Genomic DNA, 24318 nt, shown 5'->3' on the forward strand with positions numbered 1-24318 from the left:
TAAAAATTTGCTTGGAAGCCCTCATGAAAGGTAAAGATTTCTCACAATAGAAAAAAATTGGGTTGGCATAAAATGAAAACAAATATTTATTCATCATAATTATCACCTTTTACAAATTTTTTACAAACAATTCAAATCAATTGTAGTACACTCTCCTTACCTTTATTCGGCAAGCAACAAAAGTTTTTATTATTTTTTGCTTACGACGGGGGTCTCCGTGGTCCGGGGGTCCCATATAATTGATATTGCAAATACGGCGGTAGCTACGCCCCTGATTACCAGTCCATCTATTATATCCTATGATCTATGTTATTCTATAATAACAAATTGATTAACTTACATAATATGTACAATTTTAAGTGACCTGCGCGGATCCAGTCAAGCACTATGCATCTTCTATACAATCTGCTATAAACCTTATTTGTCAAAGTAGCTTTAATATATTCCTTAAATTTGTGCTCAGTGAATCCTAGTATACCGTCTGGTATTTATTATAAAATTTTATAACAAAACCTATGAAGGAGCCCTTATCTCTAGAAAATCATAGCCCTCGTCCATCCGATCCCTGAAAAAAGTGACAGCTTGAATCAAGCTAACACTACTGTTAGCTACGCCTACGCTGCTACGCCTACGCTAGGCCTACGCCTATTTAGGTCTATTTCTATAACTTCCCTTCCCTCTGAAATTATTGTAAGTATAATTAACTGTCAGCTCTTGGTGTACTTAGAGGCCAAGACCAAGCGATAGTTTTGCTTTCGCCATGGTCCGTCGGCTGGTGATCTTCTGGTACACCTATCACGTTTACGGGTGAAGACCACAAAACAAGGATTTCCTAAAAATGGTTTCATAAGTTCTTAGGTATAATATACACGTGAAATACCAACCTTACTTGGTAATATGGATTGAAGGTACTTTTAGTGCTGGTTTAAAACAATTAATATAACGGTAAATATATTATTTGTTGCCCGTGACGTTGTCGCCTGCACGGACAATATAACCATGCATCTACTAGTGTGGTAATTTGTAGGGTACAAATTCAAAATATTATGTTGTGCCAACCTCTTATTAATATCCATGTTAAATTGAATCTTTTCTGTAGTTTTTGTGTTTTGCTCGGACTTAAATAAATCCCTAATAAACAGAATGCTGTGAGAAATAATCTTTAAAATAAAACTAGATATTTTATAAATAAATTATTCAATTTTTTCAAGGCAAGACTATTTTTTAAATAAGGGACGAGATGTGAAGGACACTACAATTGCGCTCGTCACCTTTAGATTAAGATGTTAAGTCTTGTTTGCCGAGTAATTTCACTAGATACAGCCCCCTTCAGACTGAAACACAATAATGTTTACACATTACTACTTCAAGGCAGGGGCCATTGTGGTACCCATAATCTAGCCGGCATCCTGTACAAAGGAGCGTCCCACTGGTATATTTAATTCACATATTGATTATTTGAATTTCATTTTCTTTGGATGCATCTTCGCCAATATGAAACATTATTCAGCATATTTTAATCTAAATCCTAATTATCATTAGAATAAATAGAGTCTAATATTGCTCCTTAAGGTATTAATTACCGTGTTAGCTTCTGACCATAAATATATGAATAAAAAACCCGAAGTCAAGAGATAGTGAGGAGGTAGACTGGCACGTGCTCGTCGCGTGCACGCACATGCAAGCCACGTGCAAACACAAGAGGCGGCATGCTGGGTTGAAGAGCATATGCAGTGCCTTTGTCCTTTGATTGCGACTTGATCTCGCTAAGGGTTAAAGACGGTGCATTACAACGCCATTTACGTACAAACAAGTTTAATCAATTAACAATAATTGTGTTGGGGTTTTGATAACGAAATAATGCGTGCAAAGGGAGACATGCAATGAATGCACAAACCTGTGTTTTCTTGGGGCTTAATGCTCCAGAAATTATGGCACATATAATCGAAAGGCTTAAAAAATTGTTGTTGGTAAGTATTAAGTAGTTTTTTTTTATAAAAAGGATATTTCAACTTATCACGCATATGAATTTTTACTTCTGTACTTGATATTCGTTAAAAATCTTGGGGAATGGGAAGAAGTCTATGTTAATTATTTTGTTAATCATAATTTTTTAATTTTAGACATAAAATCGAAAATGAAAGATGTTTAAAACAACGTGTATGTACAACCGTTGTCCGGAACACCACTATCTTATTAGGGATCAAAAGAGCGTTGCCGATGAAAGAATGTGGTGGGATTGAATGGGCTTGGTTCATAGGGCTTTTTTTTAACTTATTTACCATAATATTTTGTAGGATCGTACAATAAAATTTATAATTAAATATCCAGAGGGCGGTCGCTCCATTCCAAGTCTGTGGTATCATTAAGAAAATAATTTATGTAACAGTAAATTTACCACACAAACGTTTTTTAAAAATTCTTTTAAATCTCGTAACACATCTGTTTTGAACATTTTTTGGGATCATGTTGTAAAATCATATACATCAGCCAATAAAAGACTTACTAACTCGACTAAACCTAGTATTATTTTGAATTTAGTAACACAAGATTAATTAAAAGATTAATCGACAAAAATTTATAGTCTTAAGGATTTTTTAAATTTTAAGTAAGTAAACTTTTTGTATGCTAATTTAAATTAGCCGAAGACACTACAATAAATTTATGATCTGATATATTTATTGAATATATACCGATATAATGTATATCGACGCAATAAATAAATTTCATTTCAAGATATTAACCCCTGAGGTGCAAAGCGCGTGGCGCTCATGCCCGTCTTAAGCCGCCGCGCGTTACCGACGCCAATTTCAGCAGGCTCGTGTTACAATAAAATTTATTGCTTTTGAAGTGTTTCGGCTTGTTTATAAAAACGAACGTCAATGCGTTTGAAGTATGTCATGCATTTATTATTATTTTTTTAGATTTACCTACAGATTACATTTCGATTTTTACTAATGAATGTAGTAATTTTTTATAACTAAAACATACTTCAAATTCAATGGAAAGTGATCTTTAACACACACATCTTCAGCCATTCGGCATATAAAGAGTTTGGTTGGGAGTTGTTAATGCGTACGCCATATAACACTAATCTTGCACCTTCAGATTTTGACCTTTTCCTGTCTCTTCAGGATTCTTAAGGGAGTAACATCAAGATAGGACTGCCAAAACAGTTGCTTATTTTCGACAGGTAGTTATGTGTTTGATCAGAAGTCCCAAAATTTCTACAGCACCATGATGTCTTAATCAAATCAAAATAACTTTATTCATGCAGGTCACGGAAATGACACTTATGAATGTCAAAAAAATATTTTTCTTATTGAATCTATCGCTACTTCGTAAAGGGTTGAGGTAATGAGAAGAAGTAGCAAGAAACTCATTGCCACTCTTTTATATCAATATTTACATTTGCATCGATTTACAAGTCATTACAATTACAATATAATATGTAAAATGATGCAACAAACATACGCAAACGTCAAATAGTAAATGCCTTACTCGAGTAAGACAAAAAAGTAAATGTAAATTAATACAAAAGTTATTGAGTACAGTAGCTGCATCATCCACACACACCGTAAATAAATAAAGGTATTCTGTGAGCATTTTATAAGCGATTATATAAATATTGTTAATTGATATACCAGTGGGAGGCTCCTTTGCACAGGAAGCCGGCTAGATTATGGGTACCACAACGGCGCCTATTTCTGCCGTGAAGCAGTAATGTGTAAGCATTACTGTGTTTCGGTCTGCAGGGCGCCGTAGCTAGTGAAATTACTGGGCAAATGAGACTTAACATCTTATGTCTCAAGGTGTCGAGTGCAATTGTAGTGCCGCTCAGAATTTTTGGGTTTTTTGAGAATCCTGAGCGGCACTGCATTGTAATGGGCATGGCGTATCAATTACCATCAGCCGAACGTCCTGCTCGTCTCGTCCCATTATCATAAAAAATATATATATATAGGGTTTGCTATACGATAGTATATATCCAATAGCAAACCCTAAGTGTAAAGTTGTGTATAGATACGGCGCGACTAGTATACTTTAGTTATTTCCATAGTATTATGTCCTATGGCAGGGGTGCTCAAACGGTCGATCGCGAACGACAGGTCGATCGCGAGTGCTTTTTAAGTCGATCTCGAGAAAAAAATCCGATATAGAAATATTCGCAGATTTTATTTTAGGTTACTAAAATCGGTAATTTCCGTACTATCTTATGAAAAGTATGCTCAGGACATGCAGTGTCACACTAGAACGCTTTGTTGAAGAGACAATAAACTCCCAATTTTGAATAATTATGAGTTTTTTCATTGATATTTTAGAGCAGCAAGACTAATATCTATGTCATCGTGACACTTTGCATAGACGACAATCCTTCATCACACATACTTGATGCCTCTCAGAGTCGATCAATCTTACTGTAACAATTTTGAGGTAGATCGCGAGCAGTTCAAACTTGAGCATCCCTGTCCTGTGGTATATTGCTATGGGACAACGCTGCCGATTAATTATTGTATTAATATACAATATTTGTGCTGCAGAAGAGGGCTATTCACGCTATTTATAACCTAGGTCCTAAAGAATCACTGAGAGCAAAATTCAAAGAAATTAACACCTTGACTGTTGCTTCTCAATATATTCTTGATAATGTAATGTATCTTCATAGGCACATAAGTGAATTTGCTAGAAACTGACATAATCATAATGTTAACACCAGGAACAAACATAAACTTATAATGCATACAACTCGGTTAAGTCGAGTTAGTAAGTCACTTGTGGGGCGATGCATATGCTTTTACAAGAAAATCCCAATAAATGTTTAAGAGAAATATATCACGAAATTTAATTGAATTTTTAAAAATCGTTTCTGTGGTAATGGTAACATAAATGACTTTCTTAGTAATACCACAGATTGGAAGTCCAGCTACCTACCTTCGGCAGGCTATTTTGATTGTATCGAAATTTTATAAAAAAAAAAAAACGAAAATAGACCGACGAGCTTCTTGCGCCCGTTCTTCTCGGGTCTGAGACATTAATTTCCGAATAGGTCGTAGTTTTTGACTTTTAATAACTAATTTCATATAAGTACTATTTTCCGTGTGTGATTATGATAGTACCGAATTACATTTAATTAATTCTATTCGAGGAGACACTCATGCACAAATCACACGAACACAATATGAAAAAAACATATTCTGAATATTTTTAGAATATATTTTTCAATACAACTATCTAATCACGGTTGTAATTCGCCCCCTGCGATACATGTTATCCTAGTAGCTACGTAATCAGTAAAGAAAGAATAAAAATAAATAAATTTAACAATAAACTGTATTTGCAAGATACAATTTTTAAAAATACGGTGAAACGCTTTAAAACCGTGGTTCGCGAAATTTAGATTCCCCAATAAATCAATAATATCAACAGTTTGCCGGTTACGCTTAAACCACTCTTGCACTCCAGTATTCCTAGCCAAATTAAGAATTAGTGATCATTCTCTATGTGACTGTGGACTTGATGAGGGAAATGTAGACCATTTATTCTTTAATTGCCCTTTTATGAAGTCTTCCTTGTACAACTTTATACCTCCTGAAATCCGCCCCACGTCCATGAAATGCCTCCTCACCTTTGTTTTCACTCCTTTTGTAAATACTTTATGTAAATATATTAAACAAAATAATATTAAGTTATAACTAACACAATAAATGTTTTATATAAGTAATATTATCAGAGTTTGTCCATTATAATATAACAGCATGTATATTTGTTTCAGGTATAATAAGAAAATAAATCTGTTTTGATTCTGGGCACCGGTCATTACTATAATCACTTGTGAATTCGTTTACACCGATCAAATGACACACTCTAAGCTTGTTGGTCTACTGAAACGTGACATTGGCGAGTTGTGGTGCCCCTTCAAAGAATAGAATAGAATAGAAGGTACAAATCTTTCATTTTACAAATGGGAGGCAACTTTGCACAGGAAGCCGGCTAGACTATGGGTTCCACAACGGTGCCTATTTCTGCCGTGTAGCAGTAATGTGTAAACATTAGTGTTTCGGTCTGAAGGGTGCCGTAGGTAGTGAAATTACTGGGCAAATGATCTTATGTCTCAAGGGTACGAGCGCAATTGTAGTGCCACTCAGAATTTTTGGGGTTTTTCAAGAATCCTGAGCATAATTATTGAAGAATTACTATCAGCTGAACGTCCTGCTCGTCTCGTCCCTTATTTTCATAAAAAAAGTCATTATATTAAAAATATTGCTTGATCGGCCTGGTCCTAGTTACCATTACACATTCGTCTATAACCATTACAGGACCGGTCCGAGTAACCATTTTAACTATTGTTATCAATTAATAGTACAGATCCGCGTACTCACAAGTAGAACCATTAATTAAAGTTATTTAACGTGTCATAGATTAATTTAGTGCCATAAGTAAATAAATATTTTACCATAAAAACCAATATATATATCTTACCTTTTCAGTAAAAAAACAAATCTCTTAAAAAAAAATCTTCGTGCTATTTTAGGTTTGTAGAGAAATTAATATTTTTTTTATGGAATAGGAGGACAAACGAGCGTACGGGTCACCTGTTGTTAAGTGATCACCGCCGCCCACAATCTCTTGCAACACCAGAGGAATCACAGGAGCGTTGCCGGCCTTAAAGGAAGGTGTACGCGCTTTTTTTGAAGGTACCCATGTCGTATCGTCCCGGAAACACCGCACAAGGAAGTTCATTCCACAGATTTGTAGTACGTGGAAGAAAGCCCCTTGTAAACCGCACTGTGGAGGAGCGCCACACATCCAGATGGTGAGGATGATATCCTAACTTGTGGCGTGTCGTGCGAAGGTGGAATTCGGCGGCAGGAATTAGGTTAAACAGCTCTTCGGAACACTCCCCGTGATAAATGTAATAAAGGTTTTAAATACAACCAATGAAATTATTATTATACCGCATAATTTTGTTAAATATCATTAAATTATGTTTATACATTTTGAGAGAAATTGTTTTTTTTTATTTGAAAACTTGTATATAGAATTAAAATTATACATTGATTTATGAACTAATTCTCTTCCATTGGTTGTGGTTTAGTAGGCATATGAGTTACAAGAGGCTTGGTAGCTGAACTATGATACAAATAGTCTAGTTGACCAGCTAACGTCAGGGTGTCGAATTTGCGTGATATCGGGCATCGTAAAAATTCACTCTGATATTTCCTTAACATCCCAAAAGATTTACAAAAAGTCTGCGACAATTCAAAAGTAAATAAAGATATCTTAAAGTTACAGTGTCGCAGGTGTAGACCGAGTGCTTGTTAGCTGTATGGACAAGGGGCTAGCAGGACCTCTCCAACAAATAAGGACCTCGCAACTTACTCAACCTCAACAACTGAAGTCCGAAGTGCTTTTAATATTGAAACTGTTTTTCTTAACGACACTCGTTAAGTAAGAGTTCTATGAGTTTCTCTATAACTTATATCACAATCTCGCCACATATATACATAGCTACAAATTGTCCAATTTGCTTTTTTTACGGCCAGGTTATCAGTTAACGAGCTATCTATAAAAATAAGTTATATTTTATTGAGAATTTCATATCGAAATTTCTCACTAATTCCTATTATTTAGTTAGATTCTTATTTATTTTTTTGTATTAATTTCAGTCTAGGAATTTTATTTTTATTTCCGGAATTATTTTTTAAGGATAATGAGTAAATTAACAATCGCTACGTACTATTTTCGTAGTACAAAGTAAGATACTGATCTTAGTGTTCATCACTGATTATCAAAATGCTATGATAAACATTGCTTGTAAAAAAAACCAAGTCTCGCAACTCAGTTCTTCTACCGTGAAAAGTTGTGAGATCCATGTAATACCAAGTCGGTCAATTTATGTTATTATTATTATAATTTATTTATGTACTTAAGGGTCCTTCTGTATTAAGTTATAGCGTAATTAGACCAGGATCGATAATTTTTGAAACCAAAAAAAATTACAGTAGGATGAAACCCATTGGTAAAGGACGAGCACCAAATTTAGTAGATTTTTTTTTTTTGGAAAAGAAATAAAAAACCAAAAACTTGGTTTTTTGACTTTTTCACCAAAATTTTGAGGTTATGTGAAAAAAGTGTAATTACAAAAGTTGTAGATCTCTTTATTACCTACAACTTTTCCAATTAACTTTTTGTCATAGGACTTGTAGTTTTGCCGGAAATCGAGATAAACCGTTTTTTACCCTAAAACACCCCCCCTTTTCCACTTCCCGACCTCAGACCGCCCGTAATTTATTTTTCCCTTAATTTTTGTTATATTCTCGTCCTTTTTCAATGGGTTTCATCCTACTATTATTTTGTTTCACTTTTTATCATTTTCAAAGGCTTCGGCACTGGTCTAAATTAGCTAACCTAACAACATCTTATCGCGCAACTAGACTTTGCGCGAGTGTGGCAGGCTACGCAAACATTTGAACACATTCGTATTTGAACACTTTGATGTGCGCTAAAAACCGTTACCGCATGGCAAATTGCAAATCTTTGAACGAAATTTGAATACATACTCAAAGTCTCGTGCCACAAATAGTAATCAAACCAGTATTCAAACAAATGCAGCTACTCGTATGTCTGGCGCCGGCATTAAAGTGCTATTTAACACCTAATCATTCTATCAGAAAGTTTCAACTAAATATCAGTAACATACATAATATTGTATGTATATATAACTAATAATAGTTTATTCACTAAAAATATTGTCTCAACTTAATAACATAATACCAACCTTTTATTGGTACATCTTTTCAAATGGTTGCACATACGATTATGAAGCTATACCTTCTAATTCTAATCTGAGTACTCTTTATTAGCTGTTAGTAAGTTTTCCTGTTATAATAAAATAAAATAAAAAATACATTTTGTTTTATTAATAACAAAAAAGAGATGATATTATAAATGTCACTCAAAATAGGAATACCATTACTGTTAGAAAGGAATAAGTAAGATAAAGTTCTACCTTTATCCTTTCTAACAGTTGTACTAATGCAGCTCATGCCCTTCGAACTGCCTGTAGAGCTTGAGGTGAAGAAGCGGCTGATGAAGAGGGAACGCGCCTGCTTCTTTCAGATTCGAGTTCATCTTCTGTCAACTCGGGAATATCAATACCACCCCTTATACATAACTTATGTAAAACACAGCAGCCTATAATTTATTTTAATTTCCTTCCAACTCTGATACGGGAATGAAATAGCATACATAGTGGTGGCTGGATGATCCTCTCACGGGGAAATCTGATGTTTTTTATTTATTTCTTTTATTTATTCTATATTTTTTTGAATCATAATTATTTTTTTTTTTTTGTATAATAGCTAATAAAATGCTCGCATAATGCCTTTATTTTATTAATTTATCTAATTTAATATAATATGTATTACTTGTGTTTTTAATAAAAAAATATGGATGGCCAAGTTAATCTTTAAATTTAAAACGTAAAGATTTTTAATATTGATATCACTATAATGCCGGCGCCAGACATAGCTTTAAGGATTTGCACATTTCTTCGAAGTCTTTGCAAGACTTTGAAGACACATATTGACACAACTTGCCAGATATACTTCGCAAAGACTTCTCCACAGTATGCTTATGGATAACAAACACGATGGACGGCGATTTCGTGGACGCAGTGTGCCTATATTATTTATGTGCATGAAATATTTATTGTTCTGACCCACGCGTTATTCCAGTAACTATGTATTACCTAGGATATTAAATACATTACCTAATGATCTAATAGATATATATCTGCAAAAGAAAAATTTCAATAATTTGAAATTTTTCTTTTGCAGATATATATCTTTAGCTTTACTAAGCTAAAAAAATACTATCTAGAAGCTAATAACCAGGGATACCTATGATGTATATTTTTAATAATACTACTACATGCTATATTAAGTCTTATGTAATTAAAACAATTATTGTAATACGAACTTACCGCTCGCACATAAACCTTAGAGGTTTTGCGAGTTTGTCTCTATTGTATATATATTAAGATAATTTTGTTCATTGAATAAATAAATAAATAAATTCACCAAGATAATATATTTGTGCTTTTGGTTTTCTGGGTTCCATATACATGGTTCCTCTTGCAACTACTCAACAAATTCAAGAACGCACAGGTGTTAATTTGTTCAGTTACTTCTCCAGTTCATTTTGAGCAATCAAGCACGTTTTTACGTGCACGCAGTATTTCATAAAACCGTTCCGTTCTACAACACCATTCGGTCACGAATAATCTCTATGGTTCCGAAATTCGTCGGTGTATCCGAAAACAAAATAGAGTAGGGTCACTACCGAATCTTCGTTTAAACATCGTTCCTTTACGAAGTTTCGTTTCGGAGAAAGAGAGTAGACTGAGATATTAACTTAAACTTGATTCATAATCTACCGTGATATGCTAAGATTGTAACTGTTTCTATAGTCTTTGCACTTCTTCTTTCAATCCTAATCAGTCACAAATATATCATTATCACATAACACAGCCTTATCCTGTGTACGTGCTCAAGTGGCCGCTCTCCACATAATAAGCTGCTAATTTGCAAATGTGCGCGCACCTTTACCATGTAGGTGCATATATTATTCACAATCCTTCAGTGTCTATCATGAATTTTTCATTAGGTATTGCCAGTTGAGAAAATACAAAAAGCCAATTATATGTACAACATGCATATATTATAAATATGGTAATACTTTCTAGAATGTATAATTAACTATCATAACATCAAATGATGCTCTTCAGGCCCGCTCCTCAGACCATAGATAACTTGATATAATATGGGGGTTAACGAACGGTTTATTAATAAATAGTTTTGTCACTCTTAAAGGATGACAAGTTTCATTTGATAATTGATAAACATTTTTCCCCAAAAAGATATTGCGACATCCTAAATGATAAGACTTTTTAATACAAGCACACGTAATGGTGGCCATATACGCTACGAGAAATCGTTGCGATCAGACGGTACAATAAGCGGCGCCGACGCACAGGTTTCAGTGATGGCTTCGACGGACGACGGTTTAGCAATTATTGGATTAATATTCGCCCTGAAGCAAAAAAAAGTGAAGCGGAAAAATCGTAGCATCTGGTGTAAAGAATGGCTAATGAAAAGAAGAGTCCATTCTCATGTCAATTTGTTGGCGGAATTATAGCTTTTTCCAAAAGACTGGCATAATTTTCTAAGAATGGATCACAATACGTACTTCTACTAAATTTGGTAGCACCAATTATCGAGAAGCAAGACACTATTCAAAAAAAGCGCGTACACCTTCTTAAAGGCCGGCAACGCTCCTGTGATTCCTCTGGTGTTGCAAGAGATTGTGGGCGGCGGTGATCGCTTAACAACAGGTGACCCGTACGCTCGTTTGTCCTATTCCAAAAAAAAAAAAACTATTATGAGAAATGCTATTCCACCCCACGACAGGCTTGTAGCTACTTTGAGGTTTTTATCAACAGGAAGAAATTATGAAGATTTAAAATTCTCTAGCATCATTTCATCTCACGCCTTGGGTCGCATAATACCGGAAACCTGTGAAGCAATATATAAGGTTCTCCGCAAAGACTATTTTAAGGTAAGAAATAAAAAACTACTAATTACTTTGAATGTAATGTTTATTAATTTGTAATTATAATGATGGTGGATAATACATTAAGTAAAATTAGACAAAAAAGTAGCCGCTGAATTTTGCACTTGTTGGGACTGATCTTGTTGAGAAGTTTGCATTATTGGGGTTTGGAGAATTGTCTGGGAGCCTGGATGTGTTTGGAAATCATAATTTGAATTCTGATAAGGTACTGGGCTAGGATTGTTTCCTACAGGGCTGGGAGTATGTGCAACGGGGCTGGGAACGTTGTAACCATAATTATTAAAACGCACACTGGTTGAATCCATCACTTGGTGTGAAATAGTAAAATTTTCCATCTCTGCCAGAAATAATGTTTCGTTAATTATTTTTTCGGCCAAAATACGTTGATGTTTTGTGAGGTCTCTCAGCTTAGCTGCGACGTTTGCTCCATAAATATCAAATCGATCATTAGTAATTGCAGGCCTTTTAATATGATTTTGAACAGACTGTAAAACTTGAGTAGTTAGGTTTTCATTTGCATTCCTTTTTGGCCAACTCCTATTAAACAATGTGTTTGTAATTGAACGAGTATCGGGAGTTGACTGTGAAGTTGTTTGTGTGGCTGGAGGTGACTGTTGAGTTGACTGCGTGGCTGGAGGTGACTGTGGAGTTGACTTTCAATTTCCTGAAACAATTAATATTTTTACAGTTCCCACGCTCGGAAGAAGAATGGAAGGATGTGGCCAAAGTGTTCGAAAAGAGATGGAACTTTCCGCACTGTCTAGGCGCGATGGATGGAAAGCATATAGCAATTTTTCTTACTGATGGATGTGGCTCAGAGTATTTCAACCATAAAAACCATCATAGCATGGTGTTATTGGCAATCGTTGATGGAAATTATCGATTTCTTTTATGTGATTTTGGAACAAATGGATGAATTTCAGATGGTGGCGTACTCACAAACACTAAGTTTTTTGAAAAATTTGATAATAATCAGATGTGTATTCCAACCGACACAGTTGTCGCAAATAGCACTAGAAAGTTGCCTTGTGTGTTTGTGGCTGACGATACGTTTCCACTAAGAACAGATTTAATTAAGCCATTTCGACAAGCAGACTTGACCACAAATAAAACCAGAATTCTAAATTACCGCGTATCACGAGCAAGGCGCATTGTCGAAAATGCGTTTGGGATCTTGGCATCTCGATTTAGAACTTTTCACACAAAAATTAGTCTTGATCCGAAAAGAATAGAGTCTGTCGTGATGGCCAGTTGTGCTTTACATAATTATTTAATGAAGACTTCAGAAAGTTCTTACTGTCAACAAGAATGCTTCGACGTAGAAAATGTTGATGACGGGTCAATAACCCAAGGATATGATACAATGAATTCAGCGATAGTTAATTTGCAACGAAGAAATTTTGGTAATACTTCGATTGCCGCAAAAAAAAGTCAGAGAAGAGTACATGGAATATTTTGCAAGTGAAGGCAGCGTTCCGTGGCAAAATAATTTTATACGTTAACTCTTTGAGGATAAACGATTTGATAAAAAGTTATTTACTTTTATTTATTATTTATACATGTAATAATATAAATAACTATGAAGCATTCTCAATATGGCCGGATTTACTTATCATATTCACATAACCATATTAGTGCTATTCTACTCTGCTGGCACCACAGTATAATAACACGCAAATGACTTACCTCGTTGTCTGTTGATTCGTCGTCCATATTAGAGCGTGAACGCCTTGGTTCTTCTTGGTCATCCAAAAACAGCAACATAGAGTAATACCATAGTTTTGGTTTATACACTTCTTGGGTTCCTGCTCCTGATTTTTTTTGAATCAGCGATCTTCTTACGCTCTTTTTTGTAAGTAGAGCGAATGTTGTTTATTTTTTTACAACAGCATCTTTGTCAGCCCTAGGGTCTACTGTTTTCAATTTTTCAACCAGCTTAGTATATGCTGAACGTTTTAAGTCACGATTGTGATACTCTTTGCCTTTAATATTCCAAAGACAAGGTTCACTGCGATATAACTCAATAAATTCTTCAAGCCATTCGCGATTAGTGTGAGACGCCATGACGCGTGCGCACGTCTACCCGAATGTCGATCGACGACAAAACTGAACACGAAAACGGAACGAGCGCATACACTTTTCGATCAGTTGGCACAGTTCGTCCGATTCCGATAAATCAATTGAAATTTTTGTATTGTTCCGTTCAACTGCACAGTGCTAAATATCGGACAAAACTGCACAGTTTTATAACATACACGTAGTGATTTATAGGTACCGTTCGAACGGCACAGTCTAATCGTAACGATTTCTCGTAGCGTATATGGCCACCATAAGATTCACCTGTCCACATGAAAGGCATAAGAGGCATTTATTTTCTCAAAATTGATTCCTTTAGAATTCTTTTTTATGTCATTTCTAATATACTAGATACTACTACCGCCTCGGAAACAAAAGTGCGCTCTGAGAGAGAAGAAGCGGCGCAAGAAACTCTCCCAGCATTCTTTTTTTGCGCTCTTTTTAATGAAATATACAATATTGTATTACTATTATTTTACGGAATAGGAGGATAAACGAGCGCAGGGTTCACCTGGTGTTAAGTGATAACCGCCGCCCATATTCTCTTGCAACACCAGAGGAATCACAGAAGCGTTGCCGGCCTTTAAGGAAGGTGTACGCGCTTTTTTTGAAGGTACCCATGTCGTATCGTCCCGAAAACACCGCACAAGAAAGCTCATTCCACAGTTTTGTAGTACGTGGAAGAAAGCTCCTTACAAACCGCACGGTGGAGGACCGCCATCCAGGTGGTAGGGATGATTTCGTAACTTGTGGCGTGTCGTGCGAAGGTGGAATTCGGCGGCAGGAATCAGGTTAAACAGCTTTTCGGAACACTCCCCGTGATAAATGCGGTAGAAGACACACAATGAAGCGACGTCTCTACGCAACGCCAAGTGATCCAGCCGTTCACAGAGCACTGGTTTCCCGACAATTCAAGCTGCTCTGCGTTGCAAGCGGTCAAATTGATCGAGCTGATACTGGGGTGTGCCAGACTAGAGATGACAGCAATACTCCATATGTGGCCGGACTTGCGCTTTGTAGAGCGCTAGAAATGTGGGCCGGCTTAAAGTGTTGCCATGCTCTATTAATGACACCCTGCTTCTTCGAAGCCAAATTGGCATTGCCCTCCAGATTCGATAAGGTCTGACATATTTTCTGGATGAACAAACTCAGGGAGTGTCAGACAGTATCGTGTTTATCATACGGGCCAAACCAACCGACCGTTCGAAGCTATGGACCCACAAATCCACACAGAAGATAAACAATATATTACCAAGTTCTGAAGGCTGCCTCTAAGATCATTCTGGTTTATACACCAACTTTAGTAGATCCTATCACAAAGTTCGTGGTAACTGTCCAAGCCGTAGGGTCGAAATACTATAAGACCCGATGCAAATCTAGAACTCTAGCTACGGCCACCTTTAGACCGAAACACAGTAATGCTTACACATTATTGCCTCACGTCAGAAATAGGCACCGTTGTGGTACGCATAGTCTAGTCGGCATCCTGTGCAAAGGAGCCTCCCACTGGTAAATGTCATCAGTACACCGTTCGGTTGGTCTGCCGACTCTTCGTTTAACTAATCTTACTAAAAACTTAGAATTTTAACTGAACTTACCTACTAATAATTTGATAATTCGTTCTGGTTAAAAAAGAGTTATGGAATAAATGAGTCTTTATTATTATGATTAAATATTAACTTAGTAAAGTAGCAATTATTGCCTACATGGAAGCCTTCTATTATACGTATTTGACGAGTGAGATAATATATGAATAATGATTTTATAACTACCCTCATCTTGTCAAAATGACAGCTGTCAACGATAATAGGTAGATCGCCGGAATACGTTGGATGAGGGCAGCGCAAGACCGGTCGTCTTGGAGATCTTTGGGGGAGGCCTTGTCCAGCAATGCATGTCTTCCGGCTAAAGATGATGATAATGATGATGACTGACGAAAAAAAAATTATATGGCTCTCGCGTTACTTGATTCAGGATTACTAAGTCTCGAAAATCCGCTTGAAAATGTGCCTTTTAAATGGAACAACTAGAAATAAACAGACTAAAAATTTAGTAAAGATAAAGAAAAAGGAGAAGACGAATTTATTACAAACAGTCAAATGGGTGTGCGAGAAACATCAAAGATCATGAAAAATGAGCGAGCATCGTTTATCACCTAACAGGCCACAAACATCATCAGCCGGAAGACGTCCGCTACTGGACGAAGGGCTCCCCCAAAGATTTCCACGACGGTCGGTCCTGCGCTGCCCTCACCCAACGTATTCCAGCGATCTTGACCAGATCGTCGTCCATCTTGTTGGTCGCCTACCAACTTTGCGTCTTCCGGTAGAATGCATTTGGGTTAAATAATAAATATTATGAGTGCGCTTGATTCTTTGGTGTGGTTCGATCCGATAAATACATAACAAAAAAAGCATAGAAATCGGTTATGATTTTCTTCATTCTAGTTACTAATAAAAATTTTGGGCCTCCGCTGCAGCAGTGGTCCTACTGTATATGTTTTTTTACTGTTTGTTTAATTGCCGGTTGAAATTTGTATTGCAAGCCTTACCTACTACTACTACCTGCGAGCTAAATTTAAACTTTTATATTATAACGCCCTGGACTTAAATTAAGCATTGGTCTCTGAGGCGCTCCAACTGGACCGCGCTACCTAAGAACAATAGCTTTTTATTATGGCAACTGTTAGATACTATTGTGCGTGGTATATTGACACTCAATGACATCTTTCAAATTTTGTAACGTACGCTTAGTGTTATTTAACATTGAAATTAATAAAATACACAATAAATACTGATGATATATGACACCAGTATCTTTCTTATTTCTTATAGTATTATTTTTACAAAGTTATACTACGCAACCTGGCATTTTAGTTTTAACTATTCGAGACTGGCTCGAGTTGGCAGTAGTAATAATTGCCGCACTCTGCGACTACTCCTGCGGTATCTAGTTGGAGCGCAGCGGACACCAATCCTTAATGTAAGTCCCTGGATTTCGTCTGCGCGTCAGTATTAAGGCTTTGACACTCGGGAACTAATTAATGAACAAAAACACTTTATTGCACTTAATTTTTTTAAAAGACAGTAAAAGTTATGGTAGCACACTAAGGCGACCTTATCGCTATCCAAAGATCTCTTCCAAGTGACCTAAAGATGTAGATTTGATATATAACTTGACATAATTAACGTAGTATCTATAGGATATATATACACACATATATACAGCATGTTACAAAACTACCCGTAAAGCCGAAAGGTGGATAAATGGGCCTTATAACGAGTCCATTCACAATATTTAAGAAGCGTAGTAACGCCGTATAACATACCCCAAAAAAATAAAAAACTAAAATATATTTTCACTGATGTGCAAAGCCTATTTCAGTAAAATTAAAGAGTAAATGGCAGAATGTACATTTCTACCTAATTCGCGGCACGACAAAAGTTTTAAAATAACGAAACAACCTAAACAAAGTCAAAGTCAAAAAATCTTTATTCGCTGTAAAACTTTATAAGTTATTTAGTGCAAGTCAGGATGAAGTACAAAAGTTACAATAGCATTCAAATGAGTATAACAATATTCATTAACAAAAATTAGAATTTCAACTATCTTTATCATTCAAATAATCTTTCACGCTATAATAGGCCTTAGATGTTAATTTATTTTTTACGATACATTTAAATTTTTTAATAGGTAACATTTTAATTTCATTTGGGAGTTTATTATAAAATACAACACAATCCACTTTAAAAGATTTAGCAATTTTACGGAGCCTAGTAGATGGAATTGCGAGTTTATGTTTGTTTCGAGTATTGACACTGTGTACATCACTATTCTTTTTAAATTGGCTAATATTTTTATGGGCGTATAGGAGGTTCTCGTATATGTACTGGCAGTACTTTTACAGTCATAATATTTATTTCACTAAACTTTTCTCTCAATGAATCCCTTGAACGCATTTTATAGACTGCTCGAATTGCTCTTTTCTGCAGTACAAATATGTTTTCAATATCTGCAGCCCTACCCCGCAATATAATTCTGTAAGACATGACACTATGAAAGTAGCTGAAATACACAAGTCTAGCCGTTTCAACATCTGTCAGCTGCCTAATTTTTTTTATCGCAAATACTGCAGAGCTAAGTCGATTACATAAATTTTTTATGTGAGCACCCCATTGTAGCTTAAAGTCTAATGTAATGCCTAGGAATGTTGTCGTTTCTACTACATCAAGTTTTTCATTATTAATTTTTATAGGTGTTGGTTGGTGCTTTATATTTGGAAGTGTAAACCTTACACATTTTGTTTTCCTTTCGTTTAAAAGTAAGTTATTAACATTAAACCAATTTACTACTTCAGCAATGTCGTCATCAACCTGACAGAAAGTTTTTTGCTGGCGTTTTATTTTAAATAACAAAGATGTATCGTCAGCAAACAGTATAATATCATGTTTATTTTGAATAAGGTATGGTAAATCATTGACGTAAACTAGGAACAAAAAAGGACCCAAGATTGAGCCCTGCGGTACACCCATCGGTATGATAGAGCCAGTTGATCTTTTCCCATTAACGTCTTCTCTTTGAATCCTATTACACATGTATGATTTTATTAAATCTAGTGAAACATCCCTAACACCATAGTGGTGAAATTTTTGAAGTAAGGTTTCATGATGATCGCAGTCGAATGCCTTGGATAAATCACAAAACACTCCTAACGCATCACATGAATCCTCCCAAGCATCCAAAATATTTCTTATTAACTCGATACTAGCATCTGTGGTTTAAAGACCTTGAGTAAAACCATATTGTTTATTATGCATGAGGTTATTATTGTAAAAATGGTTAATTAATTGCGTTAACATAATTTTTTCGAAAATCTTGCTAAAGGTTGGTGGTACTGATATGGGTCTAAAATTGGTGGGGTCAGCTTTATCTCCCGACTTAAATAGAGGAGTGATCTTGCTCTGTTTCATTTGGTTTGGAAATATACCGCAATCTACACACTTATTGAAAATAAAAGCTAAGTCTTTGGCTACAATTTCTATTACAGATTTCACTACGTTAACAGAGATTCCCCAGAGATCTTTACACGAACACTTACTTTTTCATAATAAACTTTAAACGAACACTTACTATTTCATAATAAACTTCAAATTTACAGAAACGGCTCAAAGTGTGTTCCACCTTACTCAATACACAACCTCGCTCGTGGGGATATGGCTTATGTGGCATTTCGCACCATCGTCGGTATTATGATGAGAAAACCGATCCAAACTGTTCCGTCTCGGCAACCGTTGGGCAATCGGGGGAAATACACTGTACTTCACATAACCTTTTTTGGAGTTTACTCCTTTAGAATAGATTTTCATATAAGGCGCCCGGTATGAGAAAAATATGGACAGTAAAATCTGCTCATCAAAATTTGATAGTAACGTTTTTTTCATTTAAATAAAAACAGACTTTGTCAGCTTACAAATAAGGTAACAATTAGCATTGTATTTTCCTGTCGGCCACCTATCGTTACTTTTGAAAATTATTTTTTTCCAACTTGACTTTTTATTAAGCCAATACAAAAGTATAATGACATCCTTGTATTGAGGTAGGAAACATTTACGAATGTAAAATATAAAAAGTATTAAAGTAGACAATTACTAGATAAAATAGGTTCGTAGGCCTTTCTGTTTAATAATCTGGTTCCTTGACATGACAGCTTACTAGAATTGACAAAATTTTTGGCTTTGATTATATTTTTACGGGGTATTTTGTAACACGTTGTATATTTACCTACAACTTATATGTATACTATAAGATATACGCATAAAAGAGGAGAAAAATCAATTCTTTTTAGGTATATTATTTTGAATGCATTGAGCACCTGAGCTTTTCTTATATAAATAGGTAGAGCATTTCACAGTCTGATACCGTCATCCGCAAATGAATTCATAAAAAGGGGGTAGTGTGATGAGAAACACATAAAATTCGGTTAGCTTCAGACCGCAGCTTGTGCTCATGAGAATCGCCCAAATAAACAAACCTTTTCTTAAATATTGGGGAGTTTTTGAGTCGAAAAGAATACAGTACAGAAATAATATACACTACGTGATCAGTGATCATATTTGCGTAACCCAAATATGAACCTAATTGCAAAATTATGAATATGCAAAAGTTTGTTGTTGAGTTGCTTGTAAACTAAGCTAAAGGTTGCTTGTAACTTTTGTATTATTGTGATAGTTATCGTATTAAATTTAATTATAGGATGTATTTTACAAAGTCGAAATTAATTTAATCAATTTTAGAATATTTAGTTTAGAGAATAGAGAAATATTTATGAACTTGAGCACCTACCTGTAACGCTTGCACCTGGTCTCAGAACATCACCCAACAGATCTTTTATGAGAAAGGATTTGTGACTGTCCTGCATTCCAGACTCCATTTTTTTTTTTCAAATTAATCTAAACACATTTTATTTTATTATAATTATTGTTCTCAAATTATGAGCTAATGATTTTAGTTACACTTTAATTATGAGTCATTGCAACACTTAACTGGTTAAAGATGTAAATGTAGGACACTGATCCGACATAGAAAAAGAAAAATAATGACTGCACTTTCCCGCGCTTCTATCATAACTGTCAGCCATGTTCAAATCGCTGAAGCGGGAAAATCTTTTCATTTAGCAACGCCCTACCCCTAACGAACATTACATACATTTTCTTGTGGTTTTCACCCAAAATACTGCTTAAACGGGGTTTAAATCGCGTTTAGCATGCGCGGGAATTGGTGGGCGGAGTCTGTGGCTCCACCCCGCGTCATCCGTCGAATGAGGGACGGATAAAGTTTAGCGCACGACTGATTCCTAAAGTACACATTGAAACGGGGGTTATTGAGTTGATTTTTAAAAGACCGTTTTGAATGTAAATCGAAAAGTTAAGCGAGGTAAAGAGGCTGCCTGCGGATCTCCAATTAAATTGATAGTTCTGCTTTAGAGAGCGCGCTTTGTTATGAGATGACAGGGTGAAGTGACAATTAATATTAAAATATCGGTTGACTTGCAATGGAAACATAATTCGAAGAACTTTGATATTACCTACCTATTGTGGCACTTACAATGAATAGATTCAAGTTAAGTATTACATTTGCTTTATTAGGTTGATATGATTTCTGTTCACATTTGGTACCTACCTACCTATATAATATGTAAAAAAAAATATATTTAAAGAAAAACGAAAAGTAAAGCTTTCATCAACTTTTTTTATTATATTATAGGTTCTATTCTAATCAGTTTATCAATTCAATCTACTTACACTTGTTATTAATCTCACTTAAATCACAGTAAGATAGGCGGAGAGAAAGAAAAAATTTTAGTAGATACTATGAATGGTCAAAATAAAGTTTATTATTTCTGAAAAATTCTCCTCTAGCGCATACCTATACTCTTTATAATTAGGACAAACAAATTTTGTTAACATTTATGCCACTTTTTCGTAGTGACCTCGTAATAAGGTTTAGATACTTACCTACATACCTATTGATTGTGTGCGGAAATAGTTCAAATATGTTTTTTGTTATTCTCATCACTCTGCCGAATGCTGCTTAAATGTTTCTAGTTACAACATCCGCCCTGTACCATCTGAGTTTGTTAATTGCCAAATGGTCTGCATGGAAAACAGAAAACTTTCTTTTGAGATTGTGAAGAAACCAACTAACGACGATGTCCCGTTTCATCATTATTTAGTTTAAGTGCATATGATTGTCATTTTCGAGTTAATCGCAATGCATGTTTACAACCGGGCCCCCAAGGACCTCGAGGCCTTAGGCGGTGGCCCACGTCGCCGCCTCTGGCCGGATCGGGTCTGTATACAGGTTTGCCCATGAGGTATACGTTTATCACCATCAAAAATTAATTTGTCTGTCTGGCTGTACCAAAACAGTGATCGCGCGGCGCAAGATGATGCGGCATTATCTTACGCAGTTCGACAATACCTTCCGGCGACCAAAGGGTCGTGTGTCAATCACTACTTTTACCAGTGGAATCCTTTGCACAGGATGCCGGCTAGCTTGTGGGTACCACAACGGCGCCTATTCCTGCCGTGAATCAGTAATGTGTAAGCATTACTGAGTTTCAGTCTGGACGGCGCCGTAGCTAGTGATATTACAGGACAAATGAGACTTAACATCTTATGTCTCAAGGTGATGAACGCAGTTGTAGTGCCGCTCAGAATTTTGGGTATTCGTCCTGCTGGTCTCGTCCCTTATTTTAAGCACACGCGCGCAACTTTGGATGGCTTCGGCTATCTTAAAAAACCATAACCTGGACTTGCTGCTTTATTTTGGTATATAACAACAATAGGTCCATATTTCTTCGCATGTTACTTTATCCCAAGCCAAATTTGTCGCCGCTTCGTTGAACCAACAAGCATGACAGTGCACCAAGTGACTTGGTTTGTTTTTGAGCCGGAAGAGCACAGCTTATTAAGGATTTATATATTAAGGATTGGTCTCCGCTGCGCTCCAACTAGATACCGCACTACGTAGGAACAATATCTTCTTGTGTGCGTGGCATCTTAACACTAATGGCATCTTTCAAATTTTGTAACATACGCTTCGTGTTATATTACATTGAAATTAATAAAATACAAAATACTTACTGATGATAGATATGTGATCTTTGTGTCTTTCTTATTTTTTGTTGTATTATTTTTACAAAATTTTACTATGCAACTTACGTCAACGTCACACATTGTTCGAGACTGGCTCGAGTACGCATAGTTTACCGCACTTTGTAATTACGCTTGCGATAACTAGTTGGAGCGCAGCGGAGACCAATCCTTAATCTAAGGAGCACAACTTTTCATATCAGAATGTGTGTGTAGGCCTGATTGTATTTGACTCTGGTCTATGTATAAGATGGCCGAATTTAATGGCCATATAATATTATATAGTTGCCAGGGCCGGATTCAAACTAAATGCCGCCCCTGGGCACCTGGAAAAAATCCGCCCCAATACTGGAATTTTACTTAAACTTATAGTTTATATATTATATTTTTCAAAACTAAAATAACTTATTTATTGTAGAAATTTTATCAAAAAGAATACTTATTAAATTTCTTTAATTCCAGAAAATAAAAACATCGATTATTATTTTAAATCTCCAGGGAAGTAATTAATTAAATCGTTTTTATTATTAATTTTTACTAAACGTGCCAAAATTATAATTTACAAATAATGGATAAATTGAATTTCTTGAATTATCAATATAATTTAAATTATCAATTATCAATTTAAGTAAACCAAAAATTATTTAATTAATTAATTATATTAAGCAATCTTGATAAGACTAAAAAAAAATATTTTCACTTTCAAAATTTGCCGCCCTAAAACATTTGCCGCCCTGGGCACTTGCCCCAACTGCCCCTAGTGTAAATCCACCGCTGATAGTTGCTCAAATAATACCTTTACTTATTACCAGTGTATACGAATTGATTCACCTACTTCACTCGTTACTCTTTTGAGTTTTTTTGAAATAACACTTCTTTTTTTTTAATACACACGAGTTAGTCTAAACATTTTAATAATTTTGGTGTATCACTTTACATACATTGTAACTTAATATATATAATATAATGTAAAATACTGGAACTGTAAATATAGAAAAGAGTGGATTGCCAATTTTTTTCTTACTCATCGGAGTTAGATGAGAGTGGCAATTATCAATCCTCCTCTTTCCGATTGGCAAAGCTCATTGGAGTTTCTAACCACTTCATTACAGCTCAACTTTTCCGAAGTGGTGGTAAAATCGTAAGTAACATTCGTAAGTATCATTTGACCTATTTCTTTCATGCCTGTCTGTTGCGATCATACGGCCGCAGAGGACTTTATCGATGGTTTTATTGTTCACAGCGTTGGACAGACGACTATCTCAAAATTCATCAATGACACAGAACCGACGTTAAAAAACACTTAAATTATTAAAACGCATGTAATTGTAACTGTTTTTATGAACACAGATCATTATAAAGTTTTAAGTAGAAGTTGAAGTAATGACAACTATGACAAATACTATCTTTGACTCATTTCATATGCTGCCCCCTGAAAACGAGATCTGCGGGCCTACCATGAACTCTTATTGCGATTCAACTGACAACCTATTTCATATTTCGTACCACGCCGTGATTAGAGCTATCTAATTTAGGTTGACGTCAAATCAATTGATTTAATCGCAATGATGTCAATTGAATGTCAAAAATGATGTCAATTGAATCGCAAACTGATTAGTTCGTTCATTCATTCGTACCATGAGGTAATATTTCAACGTAAACTGGATACCTTATGTGTCAAAGTGAGTGATTCGAAAAAAGTTACTACCTACTTCCTTAGAGGAAAGTGAATCGTGTTGTTAATAACTTTTAAAAAATAGTGAAAACATACAGAAAAGGATAATTTTATTGATGAAAGAAGAAATGAGAATACTTTATTGGACTTTTTTGTAAAACAAATTACTGAAAATAAATACCAAAAATGAAAATACAGACGAGGCAGTAAGGGCCCGGGCCTGTATGCAAGAACGAATTAAAAAAAATGTACTCTGTGCTCCTGTCAAATCAATTATCA

The 24318-nt window shown here is 35.4% G+C and overlaps 1 protein-coding gene across 1 annotated transcript in view; it reads right to left on the reverse strand.

Moving 5' to 3' along the window:
* The window catches only part of LOC126964712 (NK1 transcription factor-related protein 1-like), a 33754-nt gene extending 13614 nt beyond the window's left edge, over nucleotides 1-20140 (reverse strand). The window contains exons 1-2 of the mRNA XM_050807989.1: nucleotides 20060-20140; nucleotides 18215-18227 (exon numbers count right to left, since the gene is read on the reverse strand). Of these exons, the coding sequence (XP_050663946.1) occupies nucleotides 18215-18227; nucleotides 20060-20140 (94 nt within the window). The remainder of the gene's footprint in view (nucleotides 1-18214; nucleotides 18228-20059) is intronic.
* Between the last annotated feature and the right edge of the window lie 4178 nt (nucleotides 20141-24318).

This window comes from Leptidea sinapis, chromosome 5 (assembly GCF_905404315.1).
Source record: "Leptidea sinapis chromosome 5, ilLepSina1.1, whole genome shotgun sequence".
Classification (NCBI taxonomy): Eukaryota; Metazoa; Arthropoda; class Insecta; order Lepidoptera; family Pieridae; genus Leptidea; species Leptidea sinapis.